Source organism: Coniophora puteana (assembly GCF_000271625.1).
Source record: "Coniophora puteana RWD-64-598 SS2 unplaced genomic scaffold CONPUscaffold_1, whole genome shotgun sequence".
Lineage (NCBI taxonomy): Eukaryota > Fungi > Basidiomycota > Agaricomycetes > Boletales > Coniophoraceae > Coniophora > Coniophora puteana.
Window position 1 is genome coordinate 1946974 of NW_006913053.1, and position 17778 is coordinate 1964751.

The window sequence follows — 17778 nt, forward strand, 5'->3', positions numbered from 1 at the left end:
TTACACAAGAAGCTTGTCAGACCTGGCCGCGCTCTGCGTCATATACCTCCCTTGTGTGCGGTCAGCCCTTAACACAACTCTCTGACAAGCCCTCGCGTATTTATTGGAAGCAGCTCAGAGCGGAAAAACTGAGTAACCCTTGGTAGTCGGAACCGGCCTCCTTTGATTTGAACTACAATGTCACAAAGGTTCCTGTCCTCCCACTTTGTCCAAGTCGTTGCCTGCTCAGGACTCGTGCAGATTCAGAGCGACGAATTCACTTCGGGATCGTTCTTCTCTTCTTGGTGTGACCCCTCCAGCGTCGGGGCGGTCCTCGCCACATGACAGCTACGGCTCCGAGCCCGCGGGGCAGCGATACGTGGACGACCTGGAGGGGCAGAATGACGAGCAGATCGAAGGGCTCGCGGCTAAAGTCAAGCTGCTCAAAGGCGTACGTCGTCGCTACGATTTCGACGCACCGTTCAGGTACTCATAGGGTTTGCATACAGTTGACTGTTGAGATTGGACGGGAAGTGAAGGATTCGACAATACAACTCTCACAAATGGTGCAGTGCCCCGTCCTCTGCTCATGCCTCCTCGGACACCGATTTTCCTGACGCTGCATCACTCCGCAGAACGACGCTTTCACGGAGACAGGCGGTATACTCGCTGGCACGTTCAGACGGATGAACAACATGTCCCAGCGCCAGGGCTGTCGATGGCTTTGGTATATCCTATTCCTCATCTTCGTCTTCTGGTTCTTCATTGTCGTCTGGTGGTTTCGGCGGTGATCAATACAACACCAAGTTTCGTCGTTTATCACTCGCGACACGATGGAAGAGAGTCCTTCGCCAGCGCGTATACGCGCGCGAGCTGGTATAGTGAATTTGAATGTGAACCTCGGAAGGTGAGTGAGGCTTAAGGTAGGAAATAAGTAACTACAATATAGGCCGTTGAAGATTAATAGAAGGGATGCAACAACGCAGGAGAACAACTCGACAGTAATAACACAGCGAAAGCAAGAATTGAAAGGACAAGATAGCGACTGTTCGTGAACGCGTCTCAAGGGTTGTCAAGGAACGTAGCGTTCCCGATCTCCCATATCATACGTTTGCGCAAGTAAGGCATATCCTTCTGGGTAAAGTTGAAAGTCCGTCCTCGCGAGCACGACTCCATGAACTGGCAAGTGAACACGCCACAGTCGAAGCCATTCTCTTGCTGAGGAGTTTCCTGGCAGTACAAAGTTAATTTTAAACCGTAAAGCAATAGGTGGGTAGTCACCTCAGGAACATAGTCTACCCAACCGGTGAAATCAAACGGAGCGTTCTTCTTGTTTTGGTGTTCTCGGTTCAAGTAATCGCGCAGAGGCTAATGGGTAGTCAATACCCTGTCGTTCAACCATCGAAACTAGCTTGGATTTACCTTAAAGACACTTTTCTGGTAGTGGCCCATGCTATCATAGGACTCTATCCGCTTCTCTCGGAAGTTGATAGCAGCGGCCGTCCAATGCATATTGCTATGGTTAATGGGAATAAGAACGATATCCTTGGCGAACAAATCGAGCTTAGGGCGAGGTGTGAGTGAGTGAGTGATAAGCCAGACAACGCAATAGGTACCTTCTTTGTCCACTTCGCTAATCGACCTTGATCATACCCCTTGCTAGTCAACGTGGGCCAGAAGAATGTGTTGAAATAATGTGCCCTCAGAGGTACATTGGCAGCGCCATTGGCGGAAGAGTTCTCCTTCGCACCCTCGGAACGCGTCAAGATCATCTGCCCGTAGAAGTTGATGATCTCGTCATTGAGCCATTGTGAAGGCCCAAGTCGGACCAGGTCCTTGTCCGACACTTGTTCTCGAGCGACCTTCGATATCAAGCCTCTCTTAGTCAGCAGCTTCGACACCTCATCTGCTTCTTTTGGAAGGAGAGATGTTGGCAAAGGTGGCGGTTTCGGTCTCAGGTGGTCCTCAATCTCTTGGTCTTTTCGTAACAGGGTGAGCCGGATGCGGTTCCCGTAACGATCGAAAGGTTTGGGAATAGGTCTATGCAACCACGATTAGGTTGTTCAATTATACAGTAAAGCCTCTTACCTTTTGATAGACTCCCTCGCGTCCTTGATTGCGCGTTTCAAGAATTCACCAATGTAGAGTCCCTCTTCGTCCTTATGGGTGTCTGAGTAGCGACGCAAAGGTGGCTTTTTGGAGGGCTCAGGCTCATGAAGGTCCGTCATCGACTGCGAAGCTTGATTGGCCTTCAGCACGGTCTCAAGGAGTGTGACAGAAAACGGGACATACGAGACAGAATATCCCTTTGGTCCACACGCTCCAGCCGAGCCCCGTAGTTTACGAAGTCTACAGCCGACCCATTAGTGTGGCGCATTTTCAACCTCGCGGATGTACGTGCCTTTGAAGGTGTCTAAATTTGATTTGTATCCATCCCTTCGCTTCAGCTCATAAAGCTCTAGCGTCAGTTTCTCGAGGTCGGCCTTCTGCATCTCTTTCACTCTCGCCTTGTGCTGATTAGCCGATAAAGGATGAGTTCGGGAACGGGAGGCGAGCCAGAGATCCAACCTTATTATGAAATATGTGATTTCGTTTGTAGTGTCGAGAGCCAAGACCGCTAGACGAGGTGCCGTTTGGCGACTGGCTGGAAGATGGGGATGTATCTCCATTAGTGAGACTGGGTACACTTGATGTCGAAACCAGGGAGTCCAGAGATTGTGATGGAAGAGACTTTAACGACTATCACGTCGCGTTAGGCCTGTGTAAACGCGGTATCTGGGCCCCAGTCAGGAGGACGGTACCTTTGGCTGGGGATCTGCAGGTTTTTTGAAGGTGGATGACATCGACGCGCGGCGGGGAGGAGCAGTTGGTCTGCACTGTGTTGATGTTGATGAGCCGTTTACCCTTGGCTGGGACGACGAGGAGGTTTCGGGACCTGGAAAGACGTAAGAATTGGGCAGACCCGGTGGACGAGCGCGACAGACCACCGAAGAAATAGGAAACGGTATCCACAGCTAAGCCTTTGGCGTCTTGTCCCAGTTGACGCCAGCGTGACGTGAGATCCGAGTCGGTGCTCGAACGCGGAAGTTTGGCGGAACGGAGGGGAAGGGGAGGTTCAACCGCGGGACGTTTGCGGATATTCTGGACCATGGACAAGAAACGACGGGGGTATCTTGACCGAGCTCGGTAGTGAGTATGTAGTATGTTCCCCTATCGGGAGTAAGCTGTTGTGACTGGAAGGTGAGTCGCGACTTGTAGTGGAGGGATCCGAGGATAAGTAGGTTGTCCGGCAATGAAGGCACGAAGTCACCGTGTCGCTCCAGCGCTTAGTGCAGGTCTCACCACGCTAAAACTTTCCCAGACAGGCAACTTAGCATCATGAACACAGCTCACTTGGATAGTGCTTAATTCTCATTCTCAATATATCAGGCGTGTTGTAACGATAACAACTGCATGTCCATGAGCTCGACTATACATTGAATAACAAATATAAAATATAAAATAACTACACTAGATGCTTGATGAAAACAAAAATATTTGCTCCCTGCCAGGATCGAACTGGCGACCTCTGGATTACGATTGCATGTGCAACCTCATAGGCATATGAGACCAGCGCTCTAACCAGCTGAGCCAAGGAAGCAAGTTAAAAGGGGGTGTCTTTGTACGTATATCATTTATTATTAGCAAAGAGCCGAGCTCCCGCGGCCGGGTGGCAGCGTCATACTTGGGCTGAGACACATGGAAGAGTGAGCCGTTTGCCGTTCCCTAGAAGCGTCTTGTAAGCCAACTTGCAACGTTGCCCATTCACATCCACAATCGCTCGAAATGAGCTCTGGCTCGTCACTCCGAGACCTCTATAACCCTCCATCCTCACCATGGACGTTTGTTCCTCCATCTCCCGCATCTTCATCCCAGAACGCGTCCGCTGCCGCAGCTTCCTCTGCAGGAGGCTACCAGTGGTCAACACGGCCTAACACCAACTCCATCTTTGACCTCTCCCCTTCTTTAGACCTCACAGAACCTTCAAGCATCGATGTTCGTCTCCTTGCTAAATCCCTCATCGCGTCTGCGGTCATGCAGTATACCAGTACTGCACTTGCCATGCCTCTCGAAGTCGGCAAGTTACTCCTTCAGATTCAGTGGCTACCCCGAGAAACGGGAGAAACGGAGATGTCCCAAGTAGTGCAAGAGAAGGAGCCAGAAGAAGAACAGGCAAGCATCACGTTTTAGTGGCTTCCAAACTCGTTCTGACGTTACACGGATGTCCAGTTTAGCGAGTCGTCCGATGATGAATCCTACTTCGCCGATCCCTCAGGTAATACAGTGCCCAGGAATCGAACGCCGCGCATTGTAGACGACAATGGATACGTAGTGAGGACGTCCATTTTGGATGAGGGGACACGGCCGGAGTACATCATTCCGCCAGGGACCGCAGATACTACATGGGCCATGGTGAAACGAATTGTCGCCTTCCAGGGAGAAGGGTGGACATCTTTATGGAAAGGTAAGGCTTTGGACATCTCTGAGCTGAGATATGATAGCTTAACGTCTTTTGAGGTCTTTTGACGTCCTGCATCCATGACGTATTGTCCTCCAACCTTCAACCAGTGTTGGACAACTTTCTTCAATCCCTCTTCCTCTCTGCGACGCCTGACTTCTCCGGGCCACCACTGCTCCTGCCAGTGCTCTCCCATGTCGTGACCGGCTTCCTACTCTCCCCGTTAGACCTCGTCCGAACGCGTCTCATTGCCCAGTCGGCGATGCAGCGCCACAAGACATACACCGGGCCCATACATGCCCTTTCGCACATTATCACTCACGAAGGTGGCCTCAAGGGCATCTACTTGCACCCGCACCTCTTCATCCCCACCCTTCTCGACAACACGCTTCGTCCGCTCCTGCATATCGTGCTCCCCGTGTACATCGCCCGAAACATGGGCATCGGCCCGCACGTAGCGGCAGACACGTACCCCGTGGTATGGGGCATCGCCGAGCTCCTGGGCAACTGCGCATCGCTGCTCGTCACACTTCCCATTGAGACTGTGCGCAGGAGACTGCAGGTTCAGACCCGCGGGACAGCGAAGCCGCTGCAGACGTGTGTGGAGACGCGGCCCGTGCCGTACAACGGCGTCGTCGACGCGATGTGGCATATTATCTCTGAGGAGAGGTCGGATTTGCCTCTCAAAACCGATCGCAAAAAGCGTACTGAGGAGGAAGCCGAGAACGACAACTGGCGGAGACATACCGGCATTGGACAGCTATATAGAGGTTTGGGCATGCGTCTCAGTGCAAGCGTCATCGTCTTCTTACTGTCCACCGTTAACGGGGACGAGACGGACGCAGGTTGGGCAGAGCTATGATGAGTGCAGATATGTATTATTCTTCGCAAGTAGCATGACTAGGACAACACATCTCAGGTATATTGGTTTCGACTAATACGGAGCAAAGCGCAAATAAATAAGACAGCTGTCAGATATAAAGGCAAGTAGATTCATTGATAGATATCATGAGGTTGATGTCCTTCGACAATATTGTGTGATTATCGACGGCGCTTCCTGACCTGTAGGAGCAGCTTCTTCCTAAAGATCGTCGTTTTCATGTTCACCACCTTCCGAACGAACTCTTCACCGTCGTAACCGGGTGCCAGCGCGACATCGTATGCGAGCAAAAACCGCACGTTCATCAGGAGCAGTTCGCGAATGGCGTAAGCCTTGCCAAGGCAACCGAAGGGACCTGATAGGGCGGATCCATAGGTCAGCAAGGAGGAGCAACAATTCACAAGTGATATTTGCTCACCGAACTGGAACGACGACAACGCGTTCTCGTCCGTGATGGACCCTGGCCCGAGTCCGCCGGGCAACCACCGCTCAGGACGGAACTTCAGCGGGTCCGGAGACCAGTATTTCTCTGTGACATTCATGGCGTATGTCGGCGACCCAACGATTGTGCCGCCGGGAACGAAGCGCCCTTCGAGGACGAGGCCGTCGCCAGGGATGACGCGTGGCATCTGCCCAAAGGGCGTGCTGAGTCTGAGCTGTTCCTTGACAACTGCGTTGAGGTAGGGTAGGCTCGCGAGTTTCTGCGGCGTGATTTCGTCGGAGTCGGCGTCCGGGAATGCTTCGTCGAGTTCGGCTTGGAGTTTCTTGTATGCTTCGGGATTCGTGATGAGGTGGTAGAAGCCAAAATTAAGAACGGCTGCACTTGTGTCACCACCTTTGTTCAGACGGGTAAGGTAAGGTGCTGAAGATGTAAGTACTGTGCGTGACGTACCTGCTTGGATCGCGAACGCAGTCTCAGCTACCAGCTCTTGCTCATTGAGGCCTTCATGTTTACCGTCTTCACCGAGCTGATTTATGGCTTAGTTTATTTTCAAAAGACGTGAAGTGCAAGACCCACCAGGTAAGAACAGAGATCAGGAGGGTCAGGCGTTCCAAGACTCTTTCGCTTTCGGATCATCTCGAGGGCGAAGTTGTTCAAGACAAACATTGGGTTGGGAAGAGGGAGATACCACAGGATGTGCAGCAGCCAAGGCACGTCCCCCAAACTAGAGTACCATCAGCACGTACCGTTCAGCGGCAGAGTCAATAGTGACTTACGCTTCAAATTGCACGGTTGCCTCCTGTCCGGTTTCGACGAGCTTTCGTGGATCACCGTTTACCATCATACTCTGTAAAGGAGTCAGCTGGTTGGGTCTAAACTATGAATGCGATACAAAACGCACATCATAGCTGTGATTTCCGAAAATGAAGTAAATCTATAAGAGCAAAGTCAGAGACGATGGTATGCAATGCGAGGTCTTTACGTACATTGAAGTCAAATGACCAATGCTGCAACGCGCTGGTAATGTCTATAATCCCCCTACTGTCCACACGCCTTTCCACACATTCCATGAACTCTGTGACACTACGCCAGAGTATAGGCCAGTAGCGGTCCATCCTGCGACACTGGCATGAGTTGAATAGAGCGCGAGCGACTGGCCAGACTCACATGTTTTGCGAGAATGCAGGCGCCCACATAGATCGCCTCACGGCGTGCTCCTCGCGATCCTCCATAAAGAATAGGCCGATGAAGGAGCGATCGGGTACACGGTACGAGAGACTCTTGTCCAAACTCTTGGACCCCTTGTAGAACTGGTGCTGCACACCGAGCGAAAGCCAGGACAGCTTGTTGGGCCCTGCATCGTGTCGGTCTGGGGGTTCCATCGGAAGAACCAGCGGTGAGACGTACCGATGCGCACAACGTCACCGTACTGCTTATGCATGGCGTCTATCTCCAGGTACCTGTATCCTTGGAGGACGCTGAAAAACAACCTGAGATCCGCAACCTTGAAGAGCAGGGGTCCAGGGAAAGCAGCAAGAGGATGGAACGGCGAAAGACGGTAGACGATCACTACGAGCCCGAGAGTTAGAAAATGTGCAAAGAAATAGCCAGCGGCGCGCAGCATATTAAGGTCTGCGCGTTTACTGGCGAACGCTGCAGTTGCGAGTATGTAGGAGAAGATGACGCTCATGGGCCAGCTCCGACGATGGCAGAGCCACCATATTGTCTGACGAAAACGCAGGTTAGAAGATAGCTCAGAGCAGGTGTGCTAATGAAATGACGCTTACCAGGGCGGAGAGAGAGAAAGCCCATGAATTGATACCATTCAAGAAGGCGGTATGCGCCTCATTTACAGGTGTCGCCATGGCGGAAGTCTTGTCCCGGCTAGTCAGGAGGATACTTTCCTAGCACACGTCTCCAGCGTCAGTGAGACCCTCCCAGTCGTGAATGAGCAAGGCCAGTGGGGCGCAGAGAGTGTTATGTAGAGCGTGCAGCGTCGTTCGGAGAGTTTGATCGTCCGACGGCGGGGCCTGTAGTAGCACGTTGTAGTCCATGCTGATAACGACCGTAACATACGGTGTAGCGCGGCAGAGCGCGGCCATGGGCGGCAGTACAAATGGAGTTCGGTTTGATGCGATGATTCGATCATCTCGCTGATTAACGCTTCTTTTAGCCACGTTCCTGACTCATTTTAGGAACTTCCTAACGCTGTCTTCATAACGTTTTATTAACACAACATCGTCTTGGGCGGTTAAAGGCAAACGTTTGGATTTCTCTTGAGCAAAAAGCAAGCACGTCTACATGATGTCAAGCCAAGCTGTCCAGATCTTGGGTCAATCATTGACAAAACACGCAGGGTGGTAAGAAATCCGCACGAAACAATACACGTAATCATAAGCTTAGCGTTCTTCCGTGTCTATCGTGAAGATCCTATAAAAATCGTCCAAGCACGTCACCAGAAGCGTTTTAAACAGCTATTCTTGCTACCCAAAGTTCCCTTTCCTACAATGATCCATCACATCATGCTTGCGCTTAAGCAAGGGTGGCGAAGCCAACACGGCTGTTGCCGTAGTCGAACTCAGTGTAGGTGTTCGACATGAACACGTCGCCAAGAATCCAGAGGTTGTCAGGGGTGTCTTGACCAGCGAGGGCACCAACACAATCGCTCGAACCTTCACTGACTTGACCGAGGTTGAACGTCGACGAGATGTCGATGGTCGTGCCGGCAATGGACACCGAGGCGGAAGGGAAGTTGTCGCAAGGGACTGTCGCGAGCTATTAGCATCCTGAGGTTTATAAATGCAAGAGAGTACGCACGAGTGTAGAAGCCCTCGCCGACAGTGCTCGAGGCATCCTGTCCACCAATCTGCTCATAGAAGTTCTGGACATCGTCGGTAGGTGCGACAATGAGCGTTGTGCCGCTGTCCACAACCGAGGCGATGCTAGACTGGATTGCCTGGTCGTCGACGTTGACCGAATCGGTCGTGACCTGCCAGTAACCCTCTTGGGTAACGTCGGTGTAATGGAATTTGCCAGTGTACGCCGAGCTGTCGACTCCGCCGATGGTCAAGCCGGCACCAGATGAGGTGAGCTTGAAGCCGAAGACGGGTGAGGTGGTCTTGCCCTGCGAGACGAGAGTCTGGAATACAGGCGAAGCGTTGTAGTCCGAGATGGACTGGAAGGCCATGCCCATCAAACCGTCAGCGGGGAACTGGGACGACTCGAAGCCCGTCGAGTACGTCTTGGCGGCACCAAGAGTTTGACCAGTCACGGTAAGACCGGCAATGGAGACAGTGTCGGTGTACTGGGTGCCCGACACGGTCGAGCCATCACCGTATTCGAGTGAGAACGACTCTCCAAGGCTCTTGGCGGTCGAGGAAGAGGAGGGGTTGTACTTCGAGTGGCCGGAGCAGGTGGAGCCGCAGCTGGGCCCGGGGAGGAAAAGATCGGACGAGCCAGTGTCGAAGTCGACTTCACACACACACAAAGTCAGCGCCCACTATCGGTCAACATGGGAATGAAGGGCTCACCGGTGAAGGTCGTGGCAGGGGTGCCAACAGAGATGGAGCCATACCAAAGCTCAGAGCTATCGTCAGTAAGTTTGTCGGTGCCCTGAGCCCGCTTGGCTGCGGCCGCGGGGAGAGCCTTGCCAGCGTTGCGCTGGTATGCCTCAAAACCACGCTGGTACTTACTGTAGCTAAGTTATCAGCACCACACCGCGAATAAGAGAGTGAGTGAGGATACGTACGCCTTCACGTGGTTGAGATGAGCAACCAGACTGTCCTTGACGACGACACCCTCGCGAACGAGAGTCGAGCGCTTTGCGATGGGAATGTGCACGCTAGCATCGGGCGTGGGCATAGCCTCAACGAGGAAAGGAAGAGCGGCAATGACGGTGGCAAGAGTGAAGCGCATGATAGTCGAGGAGTCGAAGGAATAGGAAGAAGGGTGAGAGGCTAGGTGAGGCAGGACAGAAGCGATCTGCTGAAGAGACAGGAATGCCAAGAGGGATCGCGACTTTGTAGGCCTCAGGACGCCTCGCTACACACACGGAAGCGCACAGCGAGCCCTCTGGAGCCAATGGCCATATGTTGGACTATCTCTGGAAAAATCAAACAGGATTGCATCAGCGCGTCCGCACGGCCAGGGCACTGAACCACGGCAAGCATGCGGATGCTCGACGTCTAGACATGATCGTTCAACAAGGCGACGGGCAAGGCACGTGGTGGCCTTACGCCTTACTGTGTCTTCGTGGCCCACTTGACCATTGGCAAGCAATGACCTATATGTGAAAGGTGATAACGAAGCACCCCGATTTATTTCTATGTGCAGATCCTCGACGCGGATCGTCCCATGACCTGCGTTCTGGCAGACCAAGACGCCAGCCTGTTGCAAACCAGCGAGCGCGAACGCGCGCAATGTCCAACTTCAGGATCCAAGCTGGCAAACGTTAGCGCACGATGGGTATGCTATGCCAGCAATTGTCAGGTACCACTGGGAGGTCATTGATTTCCGTAAAATCGACCCATGTGGCTTTGATCGGCTGGCCCCGAGCAATACCGAGGAAACCTGGGGTATATGCCGAGTAGGTTATGGAGGCGCATTGCACGAATATGCCTCCGTTGTCCAGAATGCTCTTAGCAGAAGGAAACCATCACATATTCAAGACAACAGCGCTGTGATAGCTTGGAAATTTTTGAGTTTAAAACATGCTAACTCCCGCTCCGAGCACATTTCAAGACCTGGGAGGCGGCAGTAACATATAGGCGCTGATACAGTGCGATAAGGCCATTGCGCGATGAACCTGAGGACGAAGAAGAGGTCGCCACCTCGTTTCGAGCACGCGGACAAGCAGTGATAACGCATCACGCTGCATACAGTTAGGTACTGTTAGGAACACAACGACATTTGGGCTAACGAGAGAGTGAGGCAGCAGCGCACCGGCAGGCGATTCCCCGGTAGCAAAGCCTTGACTCATCCAAGACAAAAGTAAAAGCCCTTCCATGTGTCGACGTGGACAAGCATATCGATCCTGGCCGACTCACTTGACTTTTTGGAGTTACGACCTCGGCTGACTCACCACTCTGCTAGGAACACATTACACATGTCGACTAATCGAATGGGCGGGCGAGCCTAGGAGGGTGGGCATGATTGCCCACCCTTCAATATCGGCGAGGCTGAAAATGGTTTGTCCGTATGGAGCAGGAAGTTGAAGATGCATGACTAGTACTCTTCGTGCAAGCGCTAGATGGCTGTAACCTATCAGGGGACAACATCAAAGACGACGGAGGTAATTGTTCACACCGACGGAATTAGCCGCTTAACATCACACAAGCGCGCGAGGTTATGCATTCAGTTGTTTCAGTCATCCCAACCTGCGTAAAATTGTGCATTACATAGGGTTTGCTAGGAGGACGCGGTTTGATTTGGAAAGTCGCGAGTCGCGGAATGGTGTCTGCCGAGTCAAAATCCCACGCAATCCATTCCGGGTAACTGGCGGGCTTAGCTTCAACTCGAAAAGTAGAGACGCTTTGAGCTCGATTTTGTCTGTGTCTCGGAGATATGTTTCTAGATAGAACTTGAACGTTGATGGTTACAAGAGAAGCTAATAAAAGCTACGGAACGGTGCATTAAAAACCCTCAATGAGAGAAAAGCTACCGGCCTGCAATTCGTATTAACTTGAATATCGAAAAGTACTCCGAGGCTTCAGTGGGCTTTGGCGGAAGGTCCAGGGAATGACAAAGCTTGGGAAACTGAAGCTTGACCGAATAATGTACTGTATTATGCGTACAACAGAGCCTTATTTTACTGGATCAAACCGATTTTCATCATGTCAAGAAGAGTTGAATACTAGGTTTAAAGAGTATTGGAACAAGCATCACATTAGGATGTAGCGTGAAAAGAGCATGCCTTTGGGAGCAAGTCCTAATGTCATTTTTCTAGATTCATATAAGTAATGATGTCAAATCTTTGCAATATCGGTGGACGTCAATTCTGTACAGGATAACCAGACTCGAAATTTTGAAACTACTATTTATGTAAACCCTTCATGATCAGGTGTCCAGCTGGCCAGGAACCAATGCTATTTTTGCAGAATTTTTACCCCAATTTTTACCCTCAAGATTGAGGTCAAAAACGCTTGGAATGTCTTTCAGAGGATGGCTCATAAGTTTACTACTTGAATTCCAAAAACACAGTATTTGGAGCACTTCAACTGCCAGGCTGGTTGGTAGATTCTCCTTCATATTGGGGTTTTTTTGACGCGCCCATGCCATTCCTTACCTGTTTCTCTTGTGATAACTGCACATTTTACCAAAGATATTAGAAATAACATTAGACAAATCTACTCCAAGCTGTGGCAAAGGACATTACGAGCAGATCTTAGCTTTGACACTTGAAGCGCAGCTAAGCGACTGAACCCCTGAGTTGACTCGGCAGACACTGATCCGACTCGCGACTTTCCAAATCAAACCGCGTCCTCCTGGCAAACCCTAACTACAGCACGATGATGCAGATGAAGTTCACAATACTACCAAGATAGTCGCTCTGACTGGTTGCTTTACTGTAAAGACGATCAAGAGATGATGGACCTACGATGCCTCGGTCCCCTTTGAAAAATGGCTGATGGCATGATTATGTTGAACAGCCCTGGAGTGTAAGCTTAAGGGCCGTCGCAGCCATTGCCCATCACAGAAAGTGGGGAAAAATTATGAGTATTATGATGTGAGCGTACTTACGATCGTCACTATGGGCTACGATAGAGGCCCATCGTGAGAAAGAGAACATTATGAGGCTGGACTCGGGCACTATATTATAACGCTCGGTCTGACAGAGAATTATAGACACGCACTGTAGGAATGCTATGTAATATAGCCAACTATAGACGGTCACCCAAAGAGTCGTATTCAATGTAGACGCCTAGTGATTTGCACGGTATAATTTCATATATTATAGAGTCTTGTCAAATTAGCTACCTATATTATAGAGCGTCGTAATTATTCCTCATTAAATACGACGTATTATAGGCCCTCATTGTTATGTCATCAATGGTGGTATTCGGACGATACAGAACACCGTGTTTTCAAAGCTCGCGCCGGCCCAAAGTGCTCAGGGGCTTAAGTCGCGCATTTCGGGACCAGTGCCGACGGTTCACGCCAAGCATTTGGACATAATTCCACTCGCCTCTGTTTCCTCCCTCCTCTCCTCACCGCACCCTCGCTGTTGTCGCATACCTGAGGAGAGCCACATACAGGCGGAGGCTTGGCGGACATCTGCTCTGGTCAAGGCAGCTTCTCCGTCAGTCCTCGCCTCCCTCGCTCTCCGCGCACAGGTCAATAAGAAGAGCGAACTCGCGCGCCAGCATACGCTGTCGGCGTTGCGACCTGGCAGAGGAACGGCGGGAGTTTAAACGACGCCTTTCTAAAAATCAAAGCGCACAACGTGCAAAGTCGCACAACGTGCAAAGTTGCACAACGTGCGCAATGCGTGCAAAGCACACAGCATACGCAGCCGCACCACGAACCAGCACAACCAGATGCTGACACGCACGACAAAAACATCGGCATGTGCTCTGGGGTGCACGGCTAATGCTAACCAGCATGCACGCTGCGACATGCACTCGACGTGTGCATGCATTGGTGTGTGCACATTCTGCTCTTAGCTATACCTAGTAGTCAGTAATCACTGTAGGATTTGAATGATGTGAATTTTGCATTACTCATTTGCACTGTTTACGCGTGAAATTTGCCTCTTTTCAGTGCAATTTTTGCTTACAGTAATGCAAATTTTGCTATAAACCAAGTTGCAAATTTTGCCGGAAAAAGTTAAGATTTTGCTTATCGATTTTAGGTACTCAAAGTGCAAAATTTGCCACATTTTAGTGCAAATTAGCTCGCATAAGCCCTTTACAGCTTGCCCTTGGATATCGATGAACCGGTATTCACGGGTTCGCACAGCGTAACTTAAGCACACAACGATATATTGGGATATTGACTACAATACAGGGCGTGGTTCTAAATACAGTACACCATGGCATGGGTAGCACATAATGCCCAGGGAAGGCGGGGAAAAGTGGGAACAGGGAGAGGTGGGAGGTAGGATAGACCGGGGAGGGGGCGGGTAAGGCACCAACAACACGTTGGTAGTAAGCACAGGGCAGATTAGGGCAGCGTGTATATGACAAGTAAAGTATGGGGTACTTACTTTAGTGCGGCAGTGGCGAAATGTTCTAAGACTGGGAGAGGGCAGCGTCAGCACATGCATCAGGCGGGTAGCGAGAGCAAAGCACTTACCATTATGGTTTGAAGAGCACACTGGCACGATGTACGGGCACGGAAGCGATGGTGACCGGTGACTGATGGAACGGTAAGGGGACGCAAAGAGAACGATGGAGGTGGGACGCGGGAGATGGGAGAATTCGAGTGCGTCATAAGTGTCCACGCTTAGTCATTGATTCCCATCAGCACAGCCGATGCCACAATCGCGCCCCACTCCGCGAAGTCACAAAATTCGCATTGCTCTGTCAGGTACCCAAATCTGATTTGCACCAATTTGCTGCAAATCAATCGATTTGGGTACCTGTAGTGCAAATTTTGCATCAATCACTTTTCATAGTGAATGTAGCTGGTATATTTGTTTATAACATGCAAGTACTTGTGATGTCCAAGTGTAGTTGCTCGTCTTCCGAGTCCTCCAATTCCATCTCAACATTGGTCACATCCGCTTGAAGACAGTGGTCCCAGTCAGGTGGCAGCAATTACAGTGCTAGGGTTGATGACGTCAATGATCAATGAAGCTGAAGCGCTGAAGTCCCAACATTGTGTGTCGGAGTATGAAGATACACCGCTTCGACAACACCTCGGGAGTCTCGGGAGAAGAGAAGTCAATGGCAACGGGAGAAGCTAGAGGTGACGAGGGTGAAGAGAGAGGTTGGCATGCAAGAGAAGCTAGGGTGACAAGGTGACAAGGATGAAGAGAGAGATTGGAATGCACGCTCACCGACATATATTATGCAGACGCCTTGCATTCGCTTTTCCACGGGTCACCTCCCTCTTCGTGTCTCCCTCTGCCAATGGACCTCGCCTCACACGAGCGTCTTCCCCCAGCAGCGGCAGCAGCTGATCTCATGTCTCATCTGACCAGGCTGTACTATGGAGTCTGATGAGGCTGATGAATCCTCTGAGTCGGACAATGAGCTTGAGCACTCAACAAAGACGGCAATTAGGGTACCGGCGCGTTTCCACAAAGCGTCTAGCTCAGGTTGTGCGTCTTCAAATTCTCCGTTTCCTTACTTTATTGGCACTAGATTTCTTGTCCCACTCACCGGCATTTCCTATTTCAGCACCTCAGTCGTCAGCGTCGCGCTTGCCCACCCCTCCATACCAGCCCTCGTCTTCTTCGACAAACATGGTTAGTGGTTCAGGGACCATGCGTCCACCTGGCCATCTGCCATCTTCTCGCGCAACTTCTTCTGTCACATCCCGCTCACCCGGCCAGATCAACTCCAAGCCCCAGAAGCAGGTACCGACAGAGGAGAAACCGTCGTTGAAGATCCCCGCAAAAATGCCCGCAGTATTGGATTTGAGATCCTGCAGTAGTGACTGCGCGTAAGCTCCGAGAATAAATAGAGGCTCCTGCCGGAGCTTCGATGGCAAACCAAGCCCTATACTGCGGAAACCCTATTATTCATTAAGGAGAAGTCTCCTAGAAATGTATATAATTCTGTTTAGTATAAAAGTAGTCGAGAATCGACTAGAAGCGCAATCGGCGGCTTCCCCCCATCTGAGCGTGATTCCCAAGTGGTTATGAGCCCCGCGCTCAAGCTCGCATATATCTGCCCTTCATCGATTTGCTCTCCCCTCGCTTGCCACATATCCCCGCACCATGTACGCGCCATGCCCGAAAACGGCACCAGCGACATATCACGTGCATCCGCATTTGGACTCAGACACTCCATACGAGAATGGCGAAAGCCAGACTCACGCACTTATATTCAAACATCCCCTGCGGCGGTCCAGAATATGGCCGGATGGGTTGATGATGTAATAATATTTGCGAATAAAATATATAAAATACCAGGCAGGCTGAGTGAGATCGAGACAGAACCTGTACAAGGCCGAAAACTTCAGCAGACGTCTAAACTATAACTTAAGCTTTGCTTCATAAATACAGAAAACTTGCCGACGCGCCGCGCGACCCAGTCAAAGAACGAATGAAATATAAATAAACCCAGTGTACACCAATCTCCGAGAAAGAGAAAATGATCTGCTTACGAAAAAGAACAAAGCATACCTAAAATCACATAAGCTCTTAAACAACATAAAACTACTGCATAATATAACAGAAAGTATGGCCGAGACTCATAAGTCCGACCCTCCGAGCTGTGTTCGCTGCGAGGGGGAGCAAGACTACTATATTATGTGCTGAAATAAGCAATAATTGAAACTGAGACCGAATATGAGTGCCGAAAATGGCAACTATATAAACTCAGACATGTACAACCAAACTCAGACAAAAACTACGACGCTTCGAAAGCGGACAAAGATATTACCTAAGAAGTATAACATAAACCCCAACCGAATATTAACAGAAGAAGGCAATGGGCCGGAGGCCATGCCTAGAAATAAAACAATAAATAACAATGATAATCAGACTAAACGCCGAAAGTGGCACTTGTTTAAACTCAGACATTGCTCCGCCTTCACAAGCGTGACTTGATAGCCATAAAAAGGTTAATAAAAGACCTCAGAGACCAGGTAAATAAAACCGACCAACGAGACGAATGATCTTCCAGAAAAGGGATCAAGTTGTGAGTAAACGCCGAAAAGGGCATGGAAATTCAAACTCCGACAAAACATACTGTACTCGAAAACATCAAAGACTAAGACCGATATTGAAACATATCCATAACATTTCTCTTGACCGTAATGCTCCGTGACCTAAAAAGAAACAAAACCTGCTTTAAGCAGTAACTCAGAAGTAAAGACCTCCACAAATACGACCACCAGATACAAAAACAAAATCTATATTTTCAAACTCTGAAATAAGATTCCCCAAGCCGGATGATTGGCGCGAGGGGGAGTCAGCGGTAGATTCCGCGCCATAACCCACATAAATAAAACGAGACTTAGAACAGCGCCAAACTTGGCTGTATAGAATATCAACCCATAAATAAAACGAGACTTAGAACAGCGTCAAACTTGGCGGTATAGAATATCAAAAACGAAATAAATATCAGTTTGATACAGTTAAACTCGATCAATCATACCTCAAACCATACTTAACTTCTACAAACATCTACGAAACAATATAAACTAGGTTTTCAACGATGCACTCGCGTGACCTAATCGGGAAAAGGACATACACCTATACAAGTCAAAACCTGAACTCATACAATATTAAAACAAGCGCTCACCGCTTATAAATAAACCCTTCGAAGTAAAAGTATATCTATGTTATTACATAGCGGATCCTAAAACGAAAAACAATAATAAAAGTGCGAGAGTGAAGACTTGAAAAGCAACTGGCCATTGCTAAGTCAACACACGCAGAAATATACATTAAATGTTCTGAAAATACTGAATAACAATGTGTTAAATTGTGCTATTAAGTTAGCTATACAAAGTGCGAAGATAACCAGAGAATAAACGCGAAAAAGCGTGAAGTAATAAAGATAAGGCAATAGTTGCCATGGAAAAGCTCAAACCGAGATTGCCAGCCAGGAATACTTGTGTTTGCGAAACCGAGTAAGGCACGGGCTAGGTTTGAGGGGGAGTATTGGATTTGAGATCCTGCAGTAGTGACTGCGCGTAAGCTCCGAGAATAAATAGAGGCTCCTGCCGGAGCTTCGATGGCAAACCAAGCCCTATACTGCGGAAACCCTATTATTCATTAAGGAGAAGTCTCCTAGAAATGTATATAATTCTGTTTAGTATAAAAGTAGTCGAGAATCGACTAGAAGCGCAATCGGCGGCTTCCCC

The 17778-nt window shown here is 49.9% G+C and overlaps 5 protein-coding genes and 1 non-coding gene across 6 annotated transcripts; 2 read left to right on the plus strand and 4 right to left on the minus strand.

The window, feature by feature from the left end:
- Positions 1-74: 74 nt before the first annotated feature.
- Positions 75-802, plus strand: CONPUDRAFT_78857 (uncharacterized protein). The gene is made up of 4 exons (XM_007764579.1): positions 75-188; positions 241-430; positions 489-545; positions 615-802. Exons 1-4 carry the CDS (start codon positions 178-180, stop codon positions 768-770), a joined length of 414 nt encoding a protein of 137 aa, XP_007762769.1. The 5' UTR covers positions 75-177; the 3' UTR covers positions 771-802.
- Positions 803-860: 58 nt separating this feature from the next.
- On the minus strand, positions 861-3244 carry CONPUDRAFT_133951 (cysteine proteinase). The gene is made up of 10 exons (XM_007765126.1): positions 2964-3244; positions 2781-2914; positions 2548-2718; positions 2381-2492; positions 2272-2328; positions 2068-2218; positions 1596-2019; positions 1402-1542; positions 1261-1347; positions 861-1209 (listed from the first exon to the last, which is right to left on the minus strand). Exons 1-10 carry the CDS (start codon positions 3127-3129, stop codon positions 1042-1044), a joined length of 1611 nt encoding a protein of 536 aa, XP_007763316.1. The 5' UTR covers positions 3130-3244; the 3' UTR covers positions 861-1041.
- Positions 3245-3517: 273 nt separating this feature from the next.
- Positions 3518-3619, minus strand: CONPUDRAFT_t10. The gene has a single exon. It is a non-coding gene; the product is annotated as a tRNA-Met (tRNA).
- A 361-nt stretch (positions 3620-3980) lies between these two features.
- CONPUDRAFT_161268 (mitochondrial carrier) lies at positions 3981-5427 on the plus strand. The gene is made up of 3 exons (XM_007765127.1): positions 3981-4191; positions 4249-4483; positions 4537-5427. Exons 1-3 carry the CDS (start codon positions 4054-4056, stop codon positions 5337-5339), a joined length of 1176 nt encoding a protein of 391 aa, XP_007763317.1. The 5' UTR covers positions 3981-4053; the 3' UTR covers positions 5340-5427.
- A 91-nt stretch (positions 5428-5518) lies between these two features.
- CONPUDRAFT_86507 (cytochrome P450) lies at positions 5519-7664 on the minus strand (the record flags this gene model as incomplete). Its single annotated transcript, XM_007765107.1, has 10 exons — positions 5519-5712; positions 5776-6192; positions 6250-6325; positions 6376-6523; positions 6576-6646; positions 6701-6733; positions 6786-6915; positions 6967-7153; positions 7207-7525; positions 7587-7664. The coding sequence occupies 10 exons, from the start codon at positions 7662-7664 to the stop codon at positions 5519-5521; spliced, it is 1653 nt and encodes a 550-aa protein (XP_007763297.1).
- A 667-nt stretch (positions 7665-8331) lies between these two features.
- CONPUDRAFT_45404 (peptidase A1) lies at positions 8332-9426 on the minus strand (the record flags this gene model as incomplete). The annotated part of the gene is made up of 3 exons (XM_007764327.1): positions 8332-8564; positions 8617-9270; positions 9330-9426. Coding segments are annotated over 3 exons (984 nt in total), but the record flags the coding sequence as incomplete, so codon positions are not given.
- Between the last annotated feature and the right edge of the window lie 8352 nt (positions 9427-17778).

Bases quoted from the DNA above. Each gene is read 5' to 3' on its own strand.
- CONPUDRAFT_161268 (XM_007765127.1), top strand. From the start codon at position 4,054: ATGCAGTATACCAGTACTGCACTTGCCATGCCTCTCGAAGTCGGCAAG. The intron at 4,192-4,248 runs GCAAGCATCACG...ACGGATGTCCAG, and splicing joins AGGAGCCAGAAGAAGAACAG to TTTAGCGAGTCGTCCGATGA. The intron at 4,484-4,536 runs GTAAGGCTTTGG...ACGTCTTTTGAG, and splicing joins GTGGACATCTTTATGGAAAG to GTCTTTTGACGTCCTGCATC.
- CONPUDRAFT_78857 (XM_007764579.1), top strand. The intron at 431-488 runs GTACGTCGTCGC...GTTTGCATACAG, and splicing joins AAGTCAAGCTGCTCAAAGGC to TTGACTGTTGAGATTGGACG. The intron at 546-614 runs GTGCAGTGCCCC...ATCACTCCGCAG, and splicing joins CAATACAACTCTCACAAATG to AACGACGCTTTCACGGAGAC.
- CONPUDRAFT_133951 (XM_007765126.1), bottom strand. From the start codon at position 3,129: ATGGTCCAGAATATCCGCAAACGTCCCGCGGTTGAACCTCCCCTTCCC. The intron at 1,543-1,595 runs GTACCTATTGCG...CCTCGCCCTAAG, and splicing joins TAGCGAAGTGGACAAAGAAG to CTCGATTTGTTCGCCAAGGA. The intron at 1,348-1,401 runs GTAAATCCAAGC...ACTACCCATTAG, and splicing joins ACCAGAAAAGTGTCTTTAAG to CCTCTGCGCGATTACTTGAA.